The sequence below is a fragment of the Bombus pyrosoma genome, linkage group LG2 (assembly GCF_014825855.1).
Source record: "Bombus pyrosoma isolate SC7728 linkage group LG2, ASM1482585v1, whole genome shotgun sequence".
Taxonomy (NCBI): domain Eukaryota; kingdom Metazoa; phylum Arthropoda; class Insecta; order Hymenoptera; family Apidae; genus Bombus; species Bombus pyrosoma.
This window is the reverse complement of record NC_057771.1, coordinates 11,179,251-11,201,126: the sequence shown is the minus strand read 5'-3', so window position 1 is coordinate 11,201,126 and position 21,876 is coordinate 11,179,251. Positions and strand designations below refer to the sequence as shown.

Genomic DNA, 21,876 nt, shown 5'->3' with positions numbered 1-21,876 from the left:
AAACGATCTGCCGCAGTAGGCAAAATTCCATCTACCCGTGGTAAAAAAAAAAGGAAGAAAAAATAAAGACAAAAAATGGATGGATCGAATGGAAGATCGGGAACGATATCGCGTTCTGTCGATACCAGTGACGCCTTGTAAAACGATGCAGCGGAGTTGGCGTCTATTGATCAAATGATCACAATGGGATCACAATAGGAATATGGCGGCCGATGCCGATACTACGCGTTGCACCGATTCGATTTCTCCGTGTGTAAATGGGACCGTGAAGCAGTCTGCTCTCAAAAGATGAGCCAGCGGCCCGTACACGAGTCCATGTAAACGCGGGCATATTCGCGAGCACGTGAAACCAGGCCTGGTCCGTGCATATCAGTCTGAGCAAAAAGCCAAGCTTACCGGTACGCGCCGTGATCCGTCTGCAGATCAATATACGCACGTCGATACGGTAACCACAAATCGATACTTCACTGTCACAAGCCACGACATACATATTTCGCCCATTACCAACTCATTTCCATCCTGTTCTCTCCGCGGCCTGGCCATCTGGTGTTTCTCTATTTTTCCCGGTGTGCGGACATTTTCGCTTTCCAACTTTTACTGTTTCGCACCCCTCTGCAGTTACGTTACCCAGTCGACGCTCGGAACTTCCTCCATCTTGCTTCGACGAGTTTTCCACTACCGTTGCCAACCCGTCGTCAGTCGGCCTCTGCTTTCCTTCACCGAGTTTCACCCCTCCTCTCGCATTTTACCCTACCATACGCGGCCGCATCTAATCGCCCTCGAGAAATTCAATTTCGGCGATACTGATGACTAGCCTAACTCTCTCGCCCTTCTATCTGCTTGTGCAGACGCACCGGCAACCGGCGCTGAGTCGTAGCCTCTTCTCCTTCTCCTTCTCCTCCTTCTCCTCCTCCTCCTCCTTCTCTCAGCCTTTCCTCAGGTTTCCTCTCTGCTTTCGATTCCAAGACGTAGGATCGATGTATCTACGTTCCGGGATACCTTCCTCTTCACGGAAACGCGATGAGCTTCCGAGCAACTTTGATCTGGATTCTTTCCTCATGATCGAGCGTGAGTTATGATCCTACGATACATTTTTGGTGGAAGCTGGCTGGCACCTTTGCCGTCGCGTTTCCTCGTGATACGCCATTACGTTGGACAAATGTTTGACGAGCGACGTTTCGAATAATCGTCCCGATTCTACAGTGTCGAAACTTTTAGAACGGAGGGAATAGATTGTCCTTGGGTGTGCTGACAGCTCCGGTACGTATCAATGATGTTAAATTGATTTATCATTTTGAACATCTCTCTCATCTTGTTAGTCGTTTCTGGCCTCACTTTGATCGTTCGATCTCTTTGCTCTGGTTGAATCAACCAATCGTTTTTAGAATATTTTGCACCTTGGATATTGTTTCCCAGTTTTAGGTCATTGTGTAGGAATCCTTGAACTTTAGTGTTTACGTTTTATGAAACAATTGCTCCCCTTTCTTCCCATATACGTATAAACTGATTGACGTTCCTTAGCAAGAGGCGTGCTCGAGGGCCATCAGTTGCGCGTTATTGTAACAACCCACTCTGCTATCGTTCTCCATCAGTTGGGAAAGTCTCGGTAACTGTGCAAAGTATGCTGCGCCAGGATCCATAATTTGTCTTCCGCGACAGTGAGCTTGTTAAATGTGAACGAATGTCACAAAATCTCACTCGACAATTTTCACCGTTTCGAGTTTATTTTCGCGACTGTCCAACTTCAGCCAGTGAAGACTAGTTTTCAGACCGACCTCTGCTGAGGTTTTAATTAGAATAATAATAATAATAATCAGTTTTTAGTCGCATTTGGTCACTAAATTCAGAGTGACAACTCGACAATCGATTCTGCTAGACAAAAGCGAGCCTACTGCATAAAAGTATAGTTTCGCGACAAAGTTGACGTTGATTATGTATAATTATTAAAATTATTGCTCGCGTGAAAAGCGGTTGCTTTTGTTCGCTTTGAATACGCTTCTACGTAACGCTTGAATACGCCTTGTGGCATGGAACGTTTCATGAATCTCAGGCTCCTTACGGTTCTACTTGCTTCGTACTAAGTACTTACTAGTGTTAGGCCAAAATCTAATGATTCCTGTTAACCATGTGTGCGTACGCGTGCGAGGAAAGGGTATTAACGCGAGTATCGAGATTAGACACGTACGTAATTACACGTGCGTTGCTCATTTTGGCAGTTGGCGTCGTTTACGAACGAGCCTGCTTATCTGCCGGGTGATTCGCGCCACCTTCGTACGAAGCGTCTGAACGTTAATTCAATAGTACGCAATCGATTCCGTTGAGCGCATAAATACTTGACGATCTTGATGATGTACTCTTCGTTATTATTGAAACGAAATTGATAAACCAAAAATAGCAGAGATACGTTTTCCGAAGAATTTGAAGATGACAGATTCCACATCCTGTTAATAACAAGATCACGGTACGCCCTCCCTAAATCCAGCCATCCCGATTTTTCCTAGTCGAATTCTTGCGGTATGTATATATACCTATATATACATATATATGCACCCACACACGCGTAATCCCATGCATTAACTCGGCATCATTAAGTGCACGAACGAACACATCTAACTGTGAACTCGAGTCAGTTCTACACGAGCACATAGAGAGTCAGGTGTGCGCATTCTTCGTATGCACACCCGTTTTACGAACACGAACGCGTGCACACAAACAGGAACACGTTCGCACACGTTTACACGCGCATACCTTAGGTCTAATTCAGAGGGCGCGTACCGCTATCTCCGGAATGCGACCTTTCTTCCTGTACGGTTCATTTACCCCATTCGTACGTACCGAATCGCGAGGACGTTACATTCAGCGGGATATTCACTGGTAAGTGTTCATTAAACCGTTCGTTCTGTCGGGTGTTAATAATAGCGGCAGATACATCTACACGAAATATATATATATATATATATAGATATATATAGATATATATATATATCGCGTGGCACCTGAAGAAGGTGAGAAACATTAGATCGGCAAGGGGGGTTGCAAGTAGGTCAGAGGGTCCGCTCGTAACATGGCGTGTCATTTTTCAGGGAACACGTATGTATTTTCACGACGTATATGCGGCTCGGGGCCGTGGATAAAGTACGTTTCATGGTTCTCCAGAGATTCACAATTGATCGGTAACCGGTATGTCATTAAAGTCAAACCACTTGAACCAGATTTGTTACGCAAAAGTTCTCGGTGTATGTGTGCAATGTATATACCTCTGCGCAAGCTTTTCGTCCCTCATTTCTTTACGAATTACGTACATACCAACACTTCTGCCCACTGTCCATGTATTTATTCGTATTGCATGTATTCTCCGGCGAAAGATCTACAGACGCGTGCTTTAAATTTAGCGCCCTATGCGAACGTGTTAAAGGTGGTGACGAGACCAGAGACCAAGGAAATATTGGCAGAAAAGAAGTAGGTAACGGATAACGAAGACGACTTTAGAAACGCGTTAACGAAACGTATTTTGACCAAGGTGTGTCTCCAGCATAAGTAGGACCTTCGCGATAATTAACACGCGAACGTTCCACCAGCCACTTCCGTTATTCGACGTATATGCACACGTGTATTCTGTGCTGGGTTCGTGTCGCTAAATGCATACCTGGCGCCTCGATGATTTCCAGGATAAAGACGTATCGCCATATTAACGTCACGCTGCATGACACCGTTTACCTTTGGACCTTTTCTCAGTGCCGCGAAACACGAATCGGAGTTACACGTCGAGACCAGTTAAGAAAGACACGAGAATTAGCTATTTTATTAACGAGATAATCTGTTGACGGCATTCGCGGTGGAAAAATAAAAAGGAGGGCGCTAATGCGTTGAAAACGAGTTAGACTATACATATGTATAAGATCGTGTTCTCGTTGGAGAAAGAAAAGGTCGAATAACTTTTCTCCTTCACGCCACAAGTGCACCAAGGATAAAGAGGAAGTTGATGTTTTCAGTCTCCATTATACGAAATATCAAAAGCACGATCTTTGTCTTCGAACAGGGATACGATCCTCGATGGAAGTTCCTGCTTCTCCAGAATCGCTCATACTTGTAATAACAGCGATAAACAAGCATTTTATATTCAACTACGGTTCGCCTGTTTAAAACACTTTGCACGGAGAAGTGGAATAAAACGTGTTGCCAATAAGAGTTAATGTCCCTCCGATCTCTTGCCAAGTCGTTCTCAAAGCCGCGATAAAGTTTTCCTGACGGTTCTTATGGTACTCTAGCAAACGTTTACCCGAATGTTCCCTCGAAAAGATGGGTAATTTATTTATTAGGATTTTATATCCCGCGCAAGTACGTCGTCATGGAGATGGAACTAAAATTTTCGGAAACGGTTTTCATTCCCACGAAGACGAAGAAAGTTGCGATCAACTTCCGCGAACTGAGCATAATAGTTCCGCAGGTATTGATTCATAGTGCGTCACAGGTAAGACACAACTGCACCCTCTCATGACTGTGTCCTCCTATATCCGGCTCGATGACATAGTCGATAACGCTTAGTGTCTTGTCCGATGGAGCAGGCTAATGTGACCCGAGCATTACGAGCGATATCAAGATCTATGAATTACTCGTTAATCTACGATGAATCATCGGCTGCTTCGATATTCGTGCTTCGAGATTCTTCTTAACTTTCGCGCGACCAATAGCTCGACTACCGCTACAAATTGAAAAATGTGCGCCTTGTGTCTTACATCTTAGTACGATGGCTGTTGGAAAATGAACTGGATATATGTACGCGTATCTCTTTCGAAGCTCTCGTTTCGAAAGTAACGCGTCTACGGATAGTTGAAACCAGCCGGTTTCCTTTTCCACGTCCGTGTGTAAGTCGGGAGAACAAAACGGTACGACGCGACGCGCGTCTCCTCGAATGACGCCCGAATCGATTGCCGGATTTAAGTCTGTACAATATAGTCCGTTCGTTCTCCCTCGAGTACGTTTACCATTCCGGCCTACTGCGATTCCCTCCGGCGACGGAGACGTATTTACAACTCGTTGTAGTATCTCGTGCTCTTTCTGTTACAGATGAAAACAGTGTCTCGAGTACGTCGATGAGATATCGAAAATATTTTATCCGGTATCGATGATCGATGGCGACGTAGTATTTGCATAAAGCTCGATATACGAGACAGCATAGATACAATCCTTTTCTGTTAGAATCGCGAGAATATAGATAAAACTATAGTTCGATTAAAAAGATAACAAATTGGAAGGCAGGAAGCATCGACATTTTTTTTTGTTTTTTTTTTTAAACTGTTCATGCGTTTTCATGTACTGTTCTAATACTTGGAAATTCACGGATGAACGGATGACACGCGACACGAACGAATCGAATATGATCGGAGAACTGTTCCATGACGTTCGTCCACCATCGATTCGTAGCCGATGCACGATGTCGCACCGTAATACAATAATGATTTTCGTGGATTTGTGAATATTACACCATCGATCGGTTCGATAGTCGAATGGCCACGGAGTTTATCCGCCCGAGCGATCGAGCACGGCAAAAAGTCACTATATTTTAATAACCCGGTTTATCTGACCGAATCGAGTGCGTTCCCAGAAGATTAATGCGTCAAGAGAAGAACGCAACGATTATCGATTCGACCTGGTTTGCTCTCGAGCCGAGACTTCTTCGTCGAACTTTACTTTCCCGCTTTACTATTCATACATTGATTATCGTGTAAAAATACGGCTATCTTTCAGAACTTCAGCGGGCGCACACTTTCGCACATAGAGCCCTTCAGGTCGTGCAAATTGAAAATTCTTTATTCATGAAAATACGAGAGAAATCGCGACGAAGGGAGAAGAAGGAAAAGATACGGGAAAAAGTTACTATTCTTTCAAATTACGACCTTTGAAGTCGATACTAGAAACGTGTAATAAAGAAGTTAGACGTTTCGTCTGGAATTAGCATCTACTTCGTCCTACGTTTGGCAACGTTCGAACAAAGTCGAATGTGTGAAATCGTTCATGACGAGTGAAATTTGCGAATCGCTGGAACGTAGATGAGGTGGCAGGAATGCATTTTATCGTAAAAAGACAAAGAGTGAACGTGTGAATGCATCGAACGTCGCGTTCATTAATAATTGCACATTCTATATACATTAGTTCCGCGTCCCTTGCTTAAATAAAATTTAATACCTACGAACGGCTCTCGCACGCCGTTCATGCTAATTTATGTTAATTTCATTTCCCAGACTATGAATCCAGGCTAAATTGTATTTTAATCGAAACATACTTTCAATTCTTCCGCTCGTAGACTTCAGAACTGGAGTCAAGTTGGCGATGTTTATGCCGTCACCTCGATGGAAATTGTTTCAACTTGAGCGACAGATATATCGCTGTTTCGGTAAATCTATCGCTTGTTCTATCGCATAATACAAGAGTTGGTTTGCATAGAATTAACCGAGAGACTTGCCACTATTATATTTGTCGCTAAACTTGCCTCTACATTTGAGTAAATAATTCTATCGATCTTTCTCATTTTACCTTTCTCTGTTTGCCTGCACTGCCAATTTGATAATAATAAAACTTTAAGTGACTTAGGCAACTATAAACAAGCTAAGTTTTATTTCGCGAGATAGGTTAAAATGAAGAATGATGTTTCCAGAACTGCTCTAAAAGAGAGGGAAAGATAAAGCTATTGTCTTATAATATGGGAATTTTTCTTAACACGCGCACGATGTGGTAAACGATTGGCGGAGATATGGTCGGTGTTGCGGTATATCGTCCCACGGAACGGGCAACAGGCATTTAGAAGCATACGAAACGCGGTTCACCGCGGTTACTAATTAATTTCGAGCGGTAAGCTGGCGATTAACTCGGCGGTAATATGATCTCGTACCCACGCAACCAACGCCTACGGATTGACAAATATGCTCGATCAGGTGAACGCAATGCTGTCGCGAAAAGTTAAGCGGTAGTTAGTGACTCTAAAGGCTCTGATATGGGAGCAAGCTCGTGCACTAGGGCCAGAAATAATAGTAGATTATCACGGCCCTGGATTCAATGAGAGCAGCTCCGATAACAATTTCGATAGTTTCTCCGTAGACAAGCCACGTAAAATTTAATTATCGTTTATTAATTTTACCTTCGAAGAGGAATGTCCTTTGCCCGAATATTCTGTTACGAAATTGTTTTATGCAAACGTAGTACGATCCACGTGTTTCAAACAAAAATTTGTTCAGACTTCCGTTCGAAACTTCTCGCGCTTTGGAGGATTCAAACGTGTTACGTACATTACGGTTAGCTTTATCAGATGCGAGACGAGGCATTACCGCTGATGAGGTTACGGTTACCCTTTGTTCGAGCTACCTATATTCGCATAGCGGATCGTTCATCATAAGCGCAGTTAGAACCAAAGATATAGTTATACTAAGAATCGAAAGTTATGATAAATGATTGATCATTCGTAGCCGTAGTCGAAGATAAAACGATCTAGAGGATCAAAGAGAATCTTCCGTAGAATTTTATCAAGCGTTCCTTCGCCAGTCGAACGTCGTCTTTGGAAAACTACAGCGAAGGAAAAAATCCGCACGATGAAAATGAAGCGTGAATACGAACGCGAACGACTGGCGTTTCTCGAGCACGTTTTCACGTTTGGACAAAAGGTAGCTTTTTATTTACGTTCAACGTTCGCTCTCTTATTTCGCAGGCGGCGCCACCGCTAACAGTGAATTACACGCGCAATACGATGCCACTCTTTTGTGGCGCGAAGAATGTGCCGGAAGTAATCCATAAAAAATGCTACGTGTTCAATTTAACCATGGCCGTGTACACGTTGCCGAAGTCATTGACTAGCGGGCGCCGGCTTTTGTGCCTTGTACACGGCAATGAAAAGGTTAAAGTAATTTCGAGTCGCGTTTCATGCAACAACGTTGTCCCTGCTCTCTGATGCGTTTATACCATGTGTGCACCACCGCCGCATTTTCTCGTCCGTCTTTTCGAACAGAGCCCTGCGTGAGTCACTGTGAAAAAATCCCTGTGGAACGCGGCGTCGCGGACTTCAGTTTTGGACGCGTCTCCAATTATTGGAAAAACTTCGTGACAAGCCAGCTCAAGTTTACCCACGAATCGAACGTAACAATATAGCCAAGCCGTTATTGTTGTTGTAATACAACAATATCAGTTTCAAGGATGGCTGGTCGATAAAGCGGTTTTATACTCGATCAATGTTGTACTGGGTTTCGTGTAGTCGCGAGAAAAATCCACAGAAGAGAAACGGTTCAAAACAAAACGGTTAATTATCCATAAAAACGCGGGTCATTCGTCGCACGGAATTTTTCAGGAACGTTGAAACCCAAAGCTCGCGAGAGCTCGGGTTCGTTCGGGGATTGAAATTAGTTTCTCGCTTGCATAAAGGGAAAGTGTAATTTGCAAAAAGTAATTAAAAAGCTTGGCGCGAGCGAACGATTTCGCGGATAACTGTGTCACAAAGGCGTCTCTCGTTTCTTTGTAACGCGAACACCGCAATCCTTTCACGGAAACGGGATAGAGAAGGGCGACCGAGCTCTACGACGCGTATACTCGACAACAAGGACGACTCGATGAAGGACAAGGTATTTCAAACATAATGTAATCGCATGTCAGAGATCTGTGCATCAAGCCATCGGATTAGCATGCGGCGAATCCTTCTGGCGCACCGCGAACGGTAGGTAGAGGTGTCGGAGGCACAGAGAAATAAAAAGTAATATATAGAACGAACGTGAGAGCACTCACCGAAAATACCGCCAACAGCCGCTGCCTTGAAGACGACCCATAACGAGTAGGTGTAGATAATCCGTCCTCGCAGCCACCAATCCATGGTGTTCGCGACCTTCGTCTGGCCTGTTGTACGCGGCCCGTCGTTGACCTTAATCTAATTCGATCAATGTTGATACCGGATACAAGATTTCGATGTATTCTCGAGTCCGTCCGTTTTCCCTCGAACCGCACAGAACTCGATTCAGAACAGTCTCTATTCCCTTCTTCTCGTGAAGAACGAACGGAACAATCGGGGGAATCATCGAGGAAACCGCGTTGTTTGTTCACGATCGTGATCGCACCTATTATACACTCGCGAGCTCGCGATCTCGAGACGGATCATCACGCGCGAACGAAGCGAGCCGCTAAAGCTCGCATAAAGTAATCGGCAACGGTTTAACGTGACACGATGTCGACCCGATACGCTGCTATACAGGAAGTTTCGTTATACTTCTGGTTAAACGTGTAACGACAACGGCGACTATCGAACACGAAACAGCAGGAGCACGCAATCCCCGGCGGAATGCGTGTTTCCGGGGCCCGAGCCAGCGGAGCGCCGACTATCCAGAAAAGATCGAGTTTAACCCTCTCTAGCGACACGCACCGAACGATACACACTCTGTTTATATCGGATATTGCTGCATAGGAGAACGCGCGCGCGCACACACACCACCGCCGTTGTATATGTTGTCCGAATCGCGATCGGTCAAATACTAACGGTGAACACTCCGTGTTGACTCGACTTCTCCCACCCACCCTCCCGCCCTCCCATCCCCGGGCACACTATCCTGAGTTTTTCTCTCTGTCAACGTTTGTCGTGGCCACCGTTCGGTCACTACTCGTTCGCGTTTTCGTTTCTCTGGATAATCGTTTTCCTCTGACTCCGGCTCTTCTTCCTCCTCCTGCTCCTCTGCCTCCTCCACCTCCTACTTTTAGTGCCGCTCCTCCTGCTTCTTCCTCTTTTTCTCTAATAGTGCCAACGTCCTCGATATCTTATCGGTAGGGCAGGGTGGCGTGGCACAGGACCGGACCTTTTACAGGAAACGACGTTCGCTCCGCTATTTCTAGAGCGAGCGGCACAACCCGACCGATGCATGGTTGGCGTGCACCGGTCACCGAGCTGCCTCCGAGCGCAATTAATCAAGCTTTTAAGCGCTTTCTTGCGACGGCCTGGCAGCACCGATCCACAGAAACGAACCTCTTCGCAGGGAGCTTCTTCTTCCCTGCTGCCAGTCGAAATCCCGTGGCGCTTGTACGAAAAACACACGAAGAAGGTAGCGGCAGAAGCAGCCAGAGACTCTGAGATTCCCGGATGATTCTTTCGAGTCGACGATGAACGAATCGGATCGCGATCGTTCGCGAAAATCCACTAAATCGCGCACATTTATCTTCTTATTATTAATCAAATACACTGAGGTACAAATAATCGCCAAATCACACGGATCCTATACACAATTTAAGTTAAAAGGGTCAATGGTAGGGTTCGATATTCGAGGAATGGTATTAAAAGACGAAAGAGTCGTCTCTAGTCGCGAGAGGTCTTTAAATCTCGGATTTCTTGGCACGCGCGCTCCTCGGCAAAGTACCTTCGCTCCGAACGTCGAACAGAACATCCATCGTGGTTGCCTGTATTCTTTGTTCCGAGAAGGAATCGAAGCAGGGTCCGAACGAATCTCGCAGATGCTCTAAGAAAACGAAAGGAACAAAGCGTGGTCGATCGTTGGCCGAGGTTTCATGCCATCCCTCTTTCAAACGCAGAAAAAAGATCTCCTTTAGTTGGTACACGTTACGTCTATTCACGCTCCGGGGAAAAGTTTGTACATTGACCGGAGGCGAGAAGTTTCACGAGTAAACGCTTCTTCGTGACTCGATTTTTCGTTCCGCCTCAAAGGTGGAACATAATCAAAATTTTCATGCCTCGAGAAATCCCGTATACCTCTGCCCAATTCCTCCTTTCGCTGGCTCACCGCGAAGATATTTCTTTGATTTTCTTCCAACAGCTTGCAAGTAGAAGAATCCCTTTCAACTTTACGCCTCTCGAAGGTTCGACGATAAGTACACGCTCGTTACAGGCTGTCCAAGCTCTTCGTCCTCGGTAAGCAGCAGCAGACCCGTGGCAGAATATTGCGCGTACTCGTCCTTCGATCGCAGTCACGGTACGTCCGCCGCGTAAACACTGAAATGCAACGTAGAAGCTAGTAGCCGGCGCGAAGAAGGTGGAACGCGAACGTTCGCCTTGTAGGTAGGACGAGGAGAGGAGATAGAAAGGATCGAGAGCCGCGATGCAGACGAGGAAGGGACAACAGGTAACTCGCGGCTGAAATCAGGAGGCGAACAAGCAGCAACGAAAGAGAGAGAGAGAGAGAGAGAAAGAGAGAAAAAAGAGAGAGGATCGAAGTCAGAGAGCCGGTCGTCGAACCGGTTTCCTCGCAAGAGATCGCAACGGGCCAATTGGAAATACCACTGACAATGAGTCCACTGGTCGGCCCCTTTACGATCTCTCAACGCTCACCTGACGATCGAAAGAGTATGTTCGACGAGAGTCTAGATCCGGATAAAACGATGGCCCCATCGAGCGTCGATCCAGTTCTACCACTGGTTAACCGACCGATCGGGAATTTTATCGGTCCCATCGAGCAAACCACGATATCTAGACTCGCGATCGTGCCTCGTGAGTACCCAAGGTCACGAACCAACGAGACGCATCGCACGGACGCCCATCACCGATTCGATCCTCCTTTTCCTCGATATCGAGCTGTGTCACGGAAACGTCATTGCCCTCGCGGCTCGTAGGAAACGCGCAACGATGAAGATAACGTTCGAGCCGAGTCACGATGAAAATTGATAAAGAGACAAGGGAGACCAGCAAGACGGAACGATAGATAGAAACCGATACTATCCGGACAAGGATCGTACGACGCGCGGTTTAACAACTTCTTTTTCGATTGGCGACTGCTTTAAAATCTTTACGAGCACGAAGAAATTGCGTTTTAATCGGGAACGTTCGTTTATCGCGGTGCAGCGTTAGGAAAGGGAATCGTCCAACGAACCGTTATTTCATTTCTGCATTTCGTTGCCCGTCTCGATTGTCCTCCAGTGGCTGTTCGATTCGTCGAACGAAGATACATTTTTTACAAGGTCCGTGAGGTTGGAATACGCGTGCCGTTTACATTTTTCCCAAGAGAACAAACAATCGAATCTACCAACATAGCTCACGTTGTCCAATTTTCGATTCCAAATAACACAGGCAACGTATAAATTTCCTCTCGCCTTTTTTCCCCGAATCATCTCTCTCGCGAAATAAGTCTTGACACGAAATATCGCGAATTGTTTCTGTGAAACGTATTGCCATTTGATTAATAAACATGATTGGTAACGCGATTGATATTCTATTGTCTTTCCGGAGAAATGAAAAAGAATGAAATGGGAACTCGCGGTACACGTACACGTACACGTTTTGTTCTTGATATTCCATTCGCGGGATCCAGATCTAGACCGCGTGAATTGATCGATCACCTGGATCGTTGCGAATTCGCGTTAAGTGGCGCGATTCGATCTACCGTGGCGTTACGGGGCAAACGTTTGTCGCGACGTTAAGTGAAAATCACCGAATCCGATTGATGTTCGCCGATCGAGAATCGCACAAGCTGTGAATGTTCGCCGCCTGCGTTCTGCCACGCAACAGTTTCGAGCGATTAAGCCCGGACGAGTCGCGCAGGGAAACGAATTCGAATCATTAATTTAACGGTTGAAAGGCCGAACAATGCGAAGCTCGGCGTTCACACTTTTAGCAGGCAGAAAATTACGCCGGAGAAAATGAACGGTACTTTCCAATGGGACGTATCAAAAAACGGAGAAGGGAGAACTTAAAAAAGAAAAAAAGGTGAAAAATAGAGAGAAATGGGAAAGGGTTCGCTCTGGTTGTCATCGTGCAATTTTCTTCCAGCTCGTCCTCCTCTCTGTCCCTTTTTCTCACGCTCTCTTTCCCTCTCTTACAGACATAGAAAGCATATTCAAAAGGGAAGTAGAATTTTCCATCGGATCGCGTGAACAATTTCGTCACGGAACGAAACGCAAACGCGTCTTCCGTCCGGCGTCTCCCCTGGAAAAATTCTTTCCCGCTGTATCTGCGTGGCTCTCGTACCTTCCAGTCCCCGTCCAGTTTCAGGCGCGAACACGCCGTGGTACGGAGGAATGGAACGGGATAGACGTTGAAGATTGTGAAACACACGCGGCCAACGAGGCTGTCAGGCACGGGAGATCCTCTGCCCGTATTTTATTCCGCCTCTTCCTTCGTCCGATGCTACGTGGAGTAGCACGACATTAATTTCACGCGACACGCCAACGTCGTCTGACGACGATCACGCGTCGTCACGATCGCTACGATCACCGGTTGCGATTTCGAACCAACACGATGACATCGTGTGTCTCGAACCGACTGTGAACCGAGCAGACGCGCACGACGTTCCGTCAAGCACTCGCCGTCGCGTCGTGCGTGTGTCCGTCGATCGGTCGTCGGACGGACGACAGAGAGGCTAAGACAGCTGAGCGCCGCGACGCTGCACGTCCCACAGAATCACGATCCGCACTGGTACGCCATCGAGCGTTAGGGAAACTTCAGCAACCCTCCAACATCCTTCCCCCACTATTTCGACCCACCACCACAACCACCACCACCACTACCGGCTTCCACTACCACCATCGACAGCACCACTACCACCACCACGAGGCACCAGCAGCTCGGTGTCGTTGCTACCAGCACCAGGCTAGGGCACCGACTATGAACGCAAGAACGTATACGAGACACAATACTCGTACCAGTAGCACCCGTTCGGTTCTCCAGCGACGGACTTTGCGCGCACGCTGCTATCAGAGCCTCTACGTCGTCGGTGTGCGCGAGCGCACCAGGTACCACTCACCCCTCACTGGCTTTCTCGATTTTATCCCCCTTCCCTGCTTTTTCTTCGCCCTCTTCCTTCTACCCTTTCATGTCTTTTTTTCAACTCTCTACCTTCCTACTTCCGTTCCCTCTTTCTTTCTTTCTTTCTTTCCGTCTTTCTTCCTTCCTTTCCATTTCTTCTCTTTTTTCTCTTGTTTCCCATTTCGACCACCCACTCTTTCGGATTACAGCACGGTGCATGACGATTTCGCACGAAAACATTGTCGAGTGGTTGTTCAAGAGTCTCGAAAATCCTAAAAGTGTTTCGACGAAGCCCGCCGCGCCGTCGCTGCTCAGCTCGTAAATCCGAGCGATCGTCGTCTACGAAAACGGCCAGGAGAAAAGAAGCGGCGTATGGATCAACGCGAGAAGAAACATAGTTCGCATATCTATCCGTCGTTTTGGATGGATTTGTTTGCAAATATCGATGTGCCACGAAACTGATTCGTTCTTTTAATGTCGCTCCGTTTTGATTCTTCGTATCGAGACCCGAAAGTTGAGCGCCGGTCTTTCCTTCAGAAGCGGCCGCACCGGTGCACGCTTCGCGATGGAGTCAGATTCTTTTGTGCATTATTTTCCCTTATTTCAACGAGAAAAAGATCGGAGTCCTTGAATTATTAAGTCGAATCTATCATAGCTTTATCGCGCAAGATTTTCCTTCGCATCCTAGGGTTTTTGCACGAGTCGCGCGATACGGATTTCACCGAGCTCTCGAATGAAAACGTTGTCGCCCAGGCTCCAAATAATTTCACTCGACAAAATTGAACGTGAATCCCTGATCCTGGATAAATTGTCGAAAAAGATTCGCGACTCGGTTACGCGATAAAATATGATTGAAATGCGTCGTTCTCGGTAAACGACATTATTATCCTTCTCCTTCAATTTCTCTTTCTCGTGTTTCACTCTATTTTCTCGCTCCATTATCGCATTACGATTAAACGTTTCTTTTATAATTTAAGCAGATTCGAACGAAGGTGAGATACGCGATTTGATTAAACGCGGAACGTCCGTTTTGTTTTCTCGCTAATCTGCCGCCAACTCACTTTGAATTTATATTCTCCGGACTAATCTCGTGAAAAACTTCCTTCGCGGAACGATCCGTATTATTTAAACGTCTGATTTACTTCTTTCTTTCGCCAGTTTATCAACGGATCGCTTGTTAATTTGTATTTTCTTTCTTCTTAATTTAATGAGAAAATCGTTTCCCTGAGATAACACGGTGTTTTGTAATTAATCACCGTTGAAATGATCGATGAAGCGCGTACGTTCGACGGAAGAGGGCGGAAAAATTTCGCGCATATTCCAACGAAAATCGATGTCGCGATAGAATCGCAAAATCGATTCGAAAAGAATGGCCATCGTTCGCACGCTGTTTGTAGATCGAAATTGGAATCGGAAGTTTTCAAATACGCGCTACGATTTCGATTTATATGGAGGGATTGCGAATCGTTCAGTGCGCGCCAAACACGCTAGACAGGATGCTCGCGACGGGTTATCTTCGCGGACGAAGTATTTCGTCGCTTGTGCACGTACCGAATACGTACTTTCGCATCTTCTCATCGCCCATCATCTAATCGCAATCTCTACTACGTCCAATCGTAATCATTCATCGATGACACGTCAAATCGACCCAGCGACGAGGGAACGTGTCAAATCCTCGCCATCAAGTTAGGACCATACGAAGTTTTCAATATTTTCCACCATTTCATTGGAATATTGAGAGGCGCGAGTGTAGTGTTTACATAATAGCAAAGGTTTGTCGACTAAGTTTATCGTTCGATGTTATACATTTGCTATTCTAATAAGTAAATATTTACAAGAAGGCAGTCACCTCCGATTTCGATAATTTTTTCATGTGTTGTCAATTGTCGAATTTTTGTTTCCAAGGTTTTAGTTGACAGTCGTCGTTTATTACAAAGTTATTATGGAAAAATCTGAAATCTTTGTTTCTGATATTTCTTGCGATTTCGATGAAATTCGCCACTCACGATTCATCAACGATTCACGATCGGTTCAAATTCCTATGTCCTAACGTTATACATTGGTAATATATATATTACCACAGAATGAAATTTTTCGAATTTCCAGCATTAACAACGCAATATGACGAGCTGTTAATTGATACGTTCGTACGAACGAAAAATGTTTTTCGTAAAACGACGAAATATTCTCGACGAAATATTCTAAACGGAATATTTCAGAATCGAGCAATTTGAAACTATTAATTTCTCGTTGCTTAAATCATTACTATAGGCGAACGGATACGGATAAGGTGTAATTTTAGAATCAATACACTCCACGGCACTTAGCTTTCAAACGGTTACTCAAGTATTAACGTAGCTTGTCGAATAATTTCTCACGTGTTGATGCTGATTGCTCCTCGTCAGAGATTTCTAAAAAAACAACTCAACCTTTTTTCATTGACAGCAGTTGTTTAAATCGATCTTTAGGGAGGGGGGGGGGAGGCAATTAATTTGGATAATTTTAGCAATTGTGATTTAAGGACTTATTTTATTAATTGTTGTTTAGCCATGTATTAGCAAAGTTCGGTGAACAACGAAGTTCAAATTGGAGGAAATTGAATTATTATGGAAATAGAAGAGGCTAAATTTCAACATCGAAATTCTAATTTTCGACAAACAATAGACTTCCGGTAGTATAGGCTGTGCTATGCAAAAGATATTTCTAGTGACAATTATATTTCGCGAAACAGACTAATGTAATTTCCTCTTACTTAAAAGAAGATTACCCCTTAATCCTATAGTGATTGTTGGAAAGCATATGTAAAAATTCATACAAAAATATATCAACGTTGCGTAGTTAAACATTCGCTGATCGCAATTTCGTTGATCCAGATATAGGTGTCCATACTCAGAACATAGATACAATCGATTATGGAGAGATATTCGTACAAATATTTCTACATACGATCGGAGAGAATATCATTCCAATCATTATCTAGCAGAATTTATGTTTAAAAAAGTATTTGATTTCGATAAACGATTAGATGCTTTCTTGCAAATAATAACAGATACATATCGTATAAATGTAAATGTAAACGAATGAAGAAAATAAAAGAGAAATACTAACTGTGCAATGTTTCGTGAAATTGTTTTGTGTATTGATACTGTAATACAATAAACGAAAACGTAGGCGAGGGATGAGCTCCTCCGCCCCTTATCCTCCATCCCTGCCCTGGAAATAATCTAACCTGACCTAACCCAAGTCCAATTTTGGTCTGAATTAGGTGTGGTTTAGGTTTGGCATAGCTAAGGAAGAGGTCCTGATTATTTACACTCTATTAAATGCAAATAGTATACGGAAAATTATGTACATTTTTGTAAACTTCTTTTGACAATAGCTTTTTATAAACGACGACCCTCAAAACTACTCAGAGTGATGACCCTGACGACATGTTGAAAAATTATCGAAATCAGAGATGGCTCCGTTTTTGTAAATATTTACCTCTTATGTGATCAAATTTAAAGAGAGTTATTTACCATGTACTTTTGAAAAATACTATTTAACAAATATTGTCTCTAATTGAACATGAAATACATCAAGACAGAAAGAATGTTGCTGTGCTACGAGGAAGGAAGATCCTGTATTTTAATGAATAATGGTTAAGTCATTAAATGTGCAAGAATTTACCGAATTTTAATTTCAGTAATTTTAATTATTCTTCATACTCTCAATCGTCTATACAAAATGTTTATTTTACGCCAAGGAACTAGATAGTTTAAAATCCTATGAAAAGAATGAACTCGTGAAAGAAGCAAGTTCTTTGAAAGAAATGGGTTTGATGTTACCCAACAAATAACAAGATGATCTACGAATTCTATAAAGATATAATAACTACGAGTTTCATCCAAATTTCATTATGAACTTCCCGAATAATCTAATACGTATTAATAATTTATGCATCACAGCATTGCTTGATTACCCCTTGAGACATGATTCGTAAGTGATAGATACCATGCGATAATTCTTCGTACCTTCGTTATACGGAAATCGAAAATGAGCGCACAAGTAATCTGAACAAGCTTTAAACACTTTCAATGGCATTGAAGTCGGGTGTATTGTCAAGTCAAGCCACGGAGAAATAATTTAATCATTCAAAAATAATTTATCATTTATAACACAACGTTATAGTTAACAAAAGGATTTTTTTATGGCCCTAAACCAATCAAATCTGCAAAAGATCAATATTTGAAGTTAAAAAATACTACCTACCTAGGCGAAATACACGGACAGCATGCACCGATGAAAATACCAGCATCGAATAACAAAGAACGCTTACATGGGAAAATTTTCTCACCGACAAGAAAAAACATGTCGGTGTAAGAGTTGCTTTTTCATTTTTGCACGTTGCTAAATTTGCATGGACCTGGACTAAAAGTGATTCGATCGAATTTTTAAGTGGATTAGTCGGAACATGGTTGGGCATCGTCTCCTCCGACCAAGGAGGAAAAGAGAGCTAGCTAACTTGACCTATAAATCCTGTTCGACTAGAAAAGAATATCCTCTGTCTCGTATTTGGCCATTATTCGTTCTAGCATTATTCGTTTTCGCAATAAAGCATTATTTTCTCCGGAAATATACTTCATTCGGAAATATTAAACGTAAACAACATGTATGCGCGAGTGTTTGAAACATCAGCAACGAATATCGGGGTCGGACTTTCGGAGTGAATTCCGTAATAAAATGGAATAATAACGGTAATTGATAGCCAGTAAAACCTGGTTAACAATTATTGACAACCCGGTCGATAGCTATACTTCTATACAGCACGCTCGTATTCTAATTTCAATAGTGGGTGACGAACTAATTTTTTCAAAGGTAAACGTTTCATTAATTAAACTCGTGCCTCTTTTATTTTAGATTCCTGCTGTATACAAACAGTTCATACACACAACGGTGTCGCATTTCCAATAACGTTTTTATTCCATCTATTACCTTCGTCGAACGAGTAAACCAATAATAGAACTATCTCAAACACAAAAAGAACGAAACATACGTAGCAAAGAAGTAACATCGCGTGGCATCGTAATCGCGGCAGTGACGACTAATCAGAATCATACGACGCGGATCGACGAAGTAAAACGTGAATATGTAGGAACGCGATTGAATAAGATAACACGAGACAGAAACAAAAGGGTGTATAGGCAAGCCATGGAAATTGGAAGTACGCTCAAGCCACCGAAGCCAGAGTAAGGTCTGGGTTAGGCCACCTAATCCAATGTTTTACAGGTTTACTGATTGCGGTAGAGTACACCGTCCCTCCACAGAGGGGTGAACTTACCCTCCCGTGTGTCGTCCCTCTCTGGAGGCCGGTCTCTTCCGTTTCCTAGCTCCCATTCCCTTCCTCCATCCCCTTTCCACAAGTCGTTACCTCTAGTCTCCATCGTTCTGTCTCGCTTCCTGCCCTAATTCTCTGGCAAATAAACGCATCATTGAGCAGCCGTAGATTTACCAATCAGGCCGATGTCCTCGTACAGGACGATAGAAGCCGTGCGGAAGCCCGCACGATTCGGAATAGCAATGAAAACAGACCTTTAAATCTACCCCTATCTCTCTTTTCAACGGTATCTGACCGAGCGCGTTCATCTTCCGCATATCCGCGTTTCCACGTTTCTCGTTCGAACATCACATTAACACACCCTGTTGACACTTCGAGCCCTCTTCCCTTGGTCGTTTTCATTTCGTTCGGACCTTTGACGAAGTCCTTTGCGTCGATCGTCCTTGAACAAATTTCCTAGACTTCTAGGACGGTTTAGATAGCCAGAGCCGTGGATCGCATTAAGTCACGTTTGGGATGGTCAGTAACTTTTACCAGCCATCGAAATCTCATTTGGCATTCCTTTAACCGGACGTCTCGAATAATTCGTCGTTGAACGATTTTTAAAGCATCGAGGGATTCCAGATGGGCGGCATTTTATTTGAACCGAATTAAAGGTACCGGGAAAAAAGTTCACTAGCATAAGCAGCAAAAACCTGTTCAGTGATAATGGACGCTTCTTGCATCCACGTTGCACGCCGCGTTAGTTTCATGACTGAACGGATAGATGGATAGATGAAAGACTGCGATGTCTCGGGTATCGATTAAGGTGATAGAGCCCCTGCGTCGGACAAGGAGAAAGTTGTAAGTTGATGAAGACAAATGATAATCCCCTTATTTTTAACCCCAGCCTCTCGGAAGTTATCGCGACTAATGAAAAGCAAGTTCGATCGCCAAGGGCGAGAGCCACGAGTCTTTCTCTTTCAACATGGATTATCTTACTTACGATTCACGTTCTTATCCGTCGTGTCTCATGCATGTCTTATGAAGGTTTTGTTTAGTTCAAAGCAAATTCCGATACCTTTACGAACACGGAAAAATGATAAATTCCAACGTGGTAGTTACCCGTGGGGGCAGAATCCGTGGGGTAATATACGAGGTGAATGCGTTATGACACACCACCAGCGACGTGTAAAGAAACACGCGAAGACGAGAACACTCGTCGATCGTCAGTTCTGCCTCGTTAATTATTCACGCCTCGGTCGCTGAACCGATTGGATCTCCCTCTCTCTCTCTCTCCCTTTTTCTCTTACCCTCTCTGCTGACTTTCGTTGAAACACCAACATTCCGAATTCAGAGATTGATTTTATTCTAAAAGCGGCTCTAAATAGGCTCTAATTTTCTAATCGATTTATAGTCGCGTGGTTGCCGTTGGAAATTTCAACGCGGTTGAAATCGACGTTGGTTCTGATTATTGCACATATATACGATCACGCGTTAAAGTATTCTCGAACCGGTACGAGCATTTCGCGTTCCGCGGAACGAACACATCAAGACATACGTTACCAGGCTGTACAAATTAAATCATGATGCAGCCTTCGTCCACGGTACATCGCGTTAAATGCCGTAATAGTAGTTTAACAGGTCGTAATGTCGCCGCTATTGCGCGTGTTAAGGTAAAGTAACGTATTTGGCGAAGGAGTATCAGGTTTCCCGTGAAAAACATCGTACAACTATATGTGTAAGCGTACGGTGGGTAATTCGCGAGGGCTCTTCGAAACCGTGGCAGAGGCCAGGAAATTTTTTACGACCGGTCCAACAGCTCGCGAGAACGTTGTAATTTCTCGGACAAGACGTAAGCTTGCCATCCTTGTCTGTATGCTAAGTAATGGTGAGCTAAACTCGCGATGTTTACACAAGTTTACTTCTGATTTATTCGCGTTCCGCACGATGCCTTTCTCCCATCGCTCTCCCACCCCCCGTCGAGTTATACGACGCCATCTTTCCGGGATATTCCTTTTTCTTCTCGTGCTCACCGTGGATCCGTACTTTCCCACTACAAACTGTAATACCCCGAGGTATTTTGCGGGTGAATAAAATATTTGAACAACCAAACGTCGTTTCTAGTCCCCGATCTTTATCCATTTAAATCCGTACGACGTAAACCCAGCGTTGGTCGGTTATCGTAGCCCTTTTCTCGTCGGTGGAAGAAATCGTAGCGCGATCGTACTGACCATAACCGAAATTAGATGAATTCCAGGGTACAATGTATGTATGGGAAGTGGATCTAAAAGTAAAAGTAACGCGATAATATTTTTAAACTTACGTTTTGATAAACACGGCGAACTGAGTGATACTTTGCATAAATACAACGTGGCTAGCACAGTTGCTCCGGATGTAGTCTTTTTATAGAAAATGTCGACCCAGTTTCTATAGCTCGATGGTTAATCACGATCCGAGCGCAGAATATTCTAGGAACATCTCCACTTAACGCGAATAATACGCATCTATATTGCAACGAATCCTTAATTCGCCTGTACCGATCAATTCATACTCAAAATGACTTTTTCAATGTAATTCGCGATTGAACAGTTCGTGATGTATTTATGATACATTAATGCAATTCATTAGTCTTGAAATTCTTTAGAGCCTGAGAACAGAATACGTGTACGTACTGAGACGATCAACACCTATGCTCCAGCACCAGCTTACGTTCCCGTGAATGTGAAATGAAGTTAAATCCTACCAGCGAACCCTGTTAGGTTGTACAGAATATATACATTTAGTGTCTCGTGAGCCTTATTCGCTACAAAGGATACCTTGCAAGTGCGCAGACAATAAGTCGACTGAAGGGGGAATAAGTCGAATAAGT

The 21,876-nt window shown here is 44.1% G+C and overlaps 1 protein-coding gene across 4 annotated transcripts in view; it reads right to left on the bottom strand.

Moving 5' to 3' along the window:
- LOC122577542 (tyrosine-protein phosphatase 99A-like) overlaps window positions 1-9,490 on the bottom strand; it is a 427,764-nt gene extending 418,274 nt beyond the window's left edge. Inside the window, exon 1 of one of the 4 annotated variants that reach the window (XM_043748870.1) lies at window positions 8,764-9,490. In XM_043748870.1, the coding sequence (XP_043604805.1) occupies window positions 8,764-8,848 (85 nt within the window). In that variant the 5' untranslated portion in view covers window positions 8,849-9,490. The remainder of the gene's footprint in view (window positions 1-8,763) is intronic. The other 3 variants (XM_043748879.1, XM_043748881.1, XM_043748873.1) reach the window with 3 other exon arrangements.
- Window positions 9,491-21,876: the final 12,386 nt, after the last annotated feature.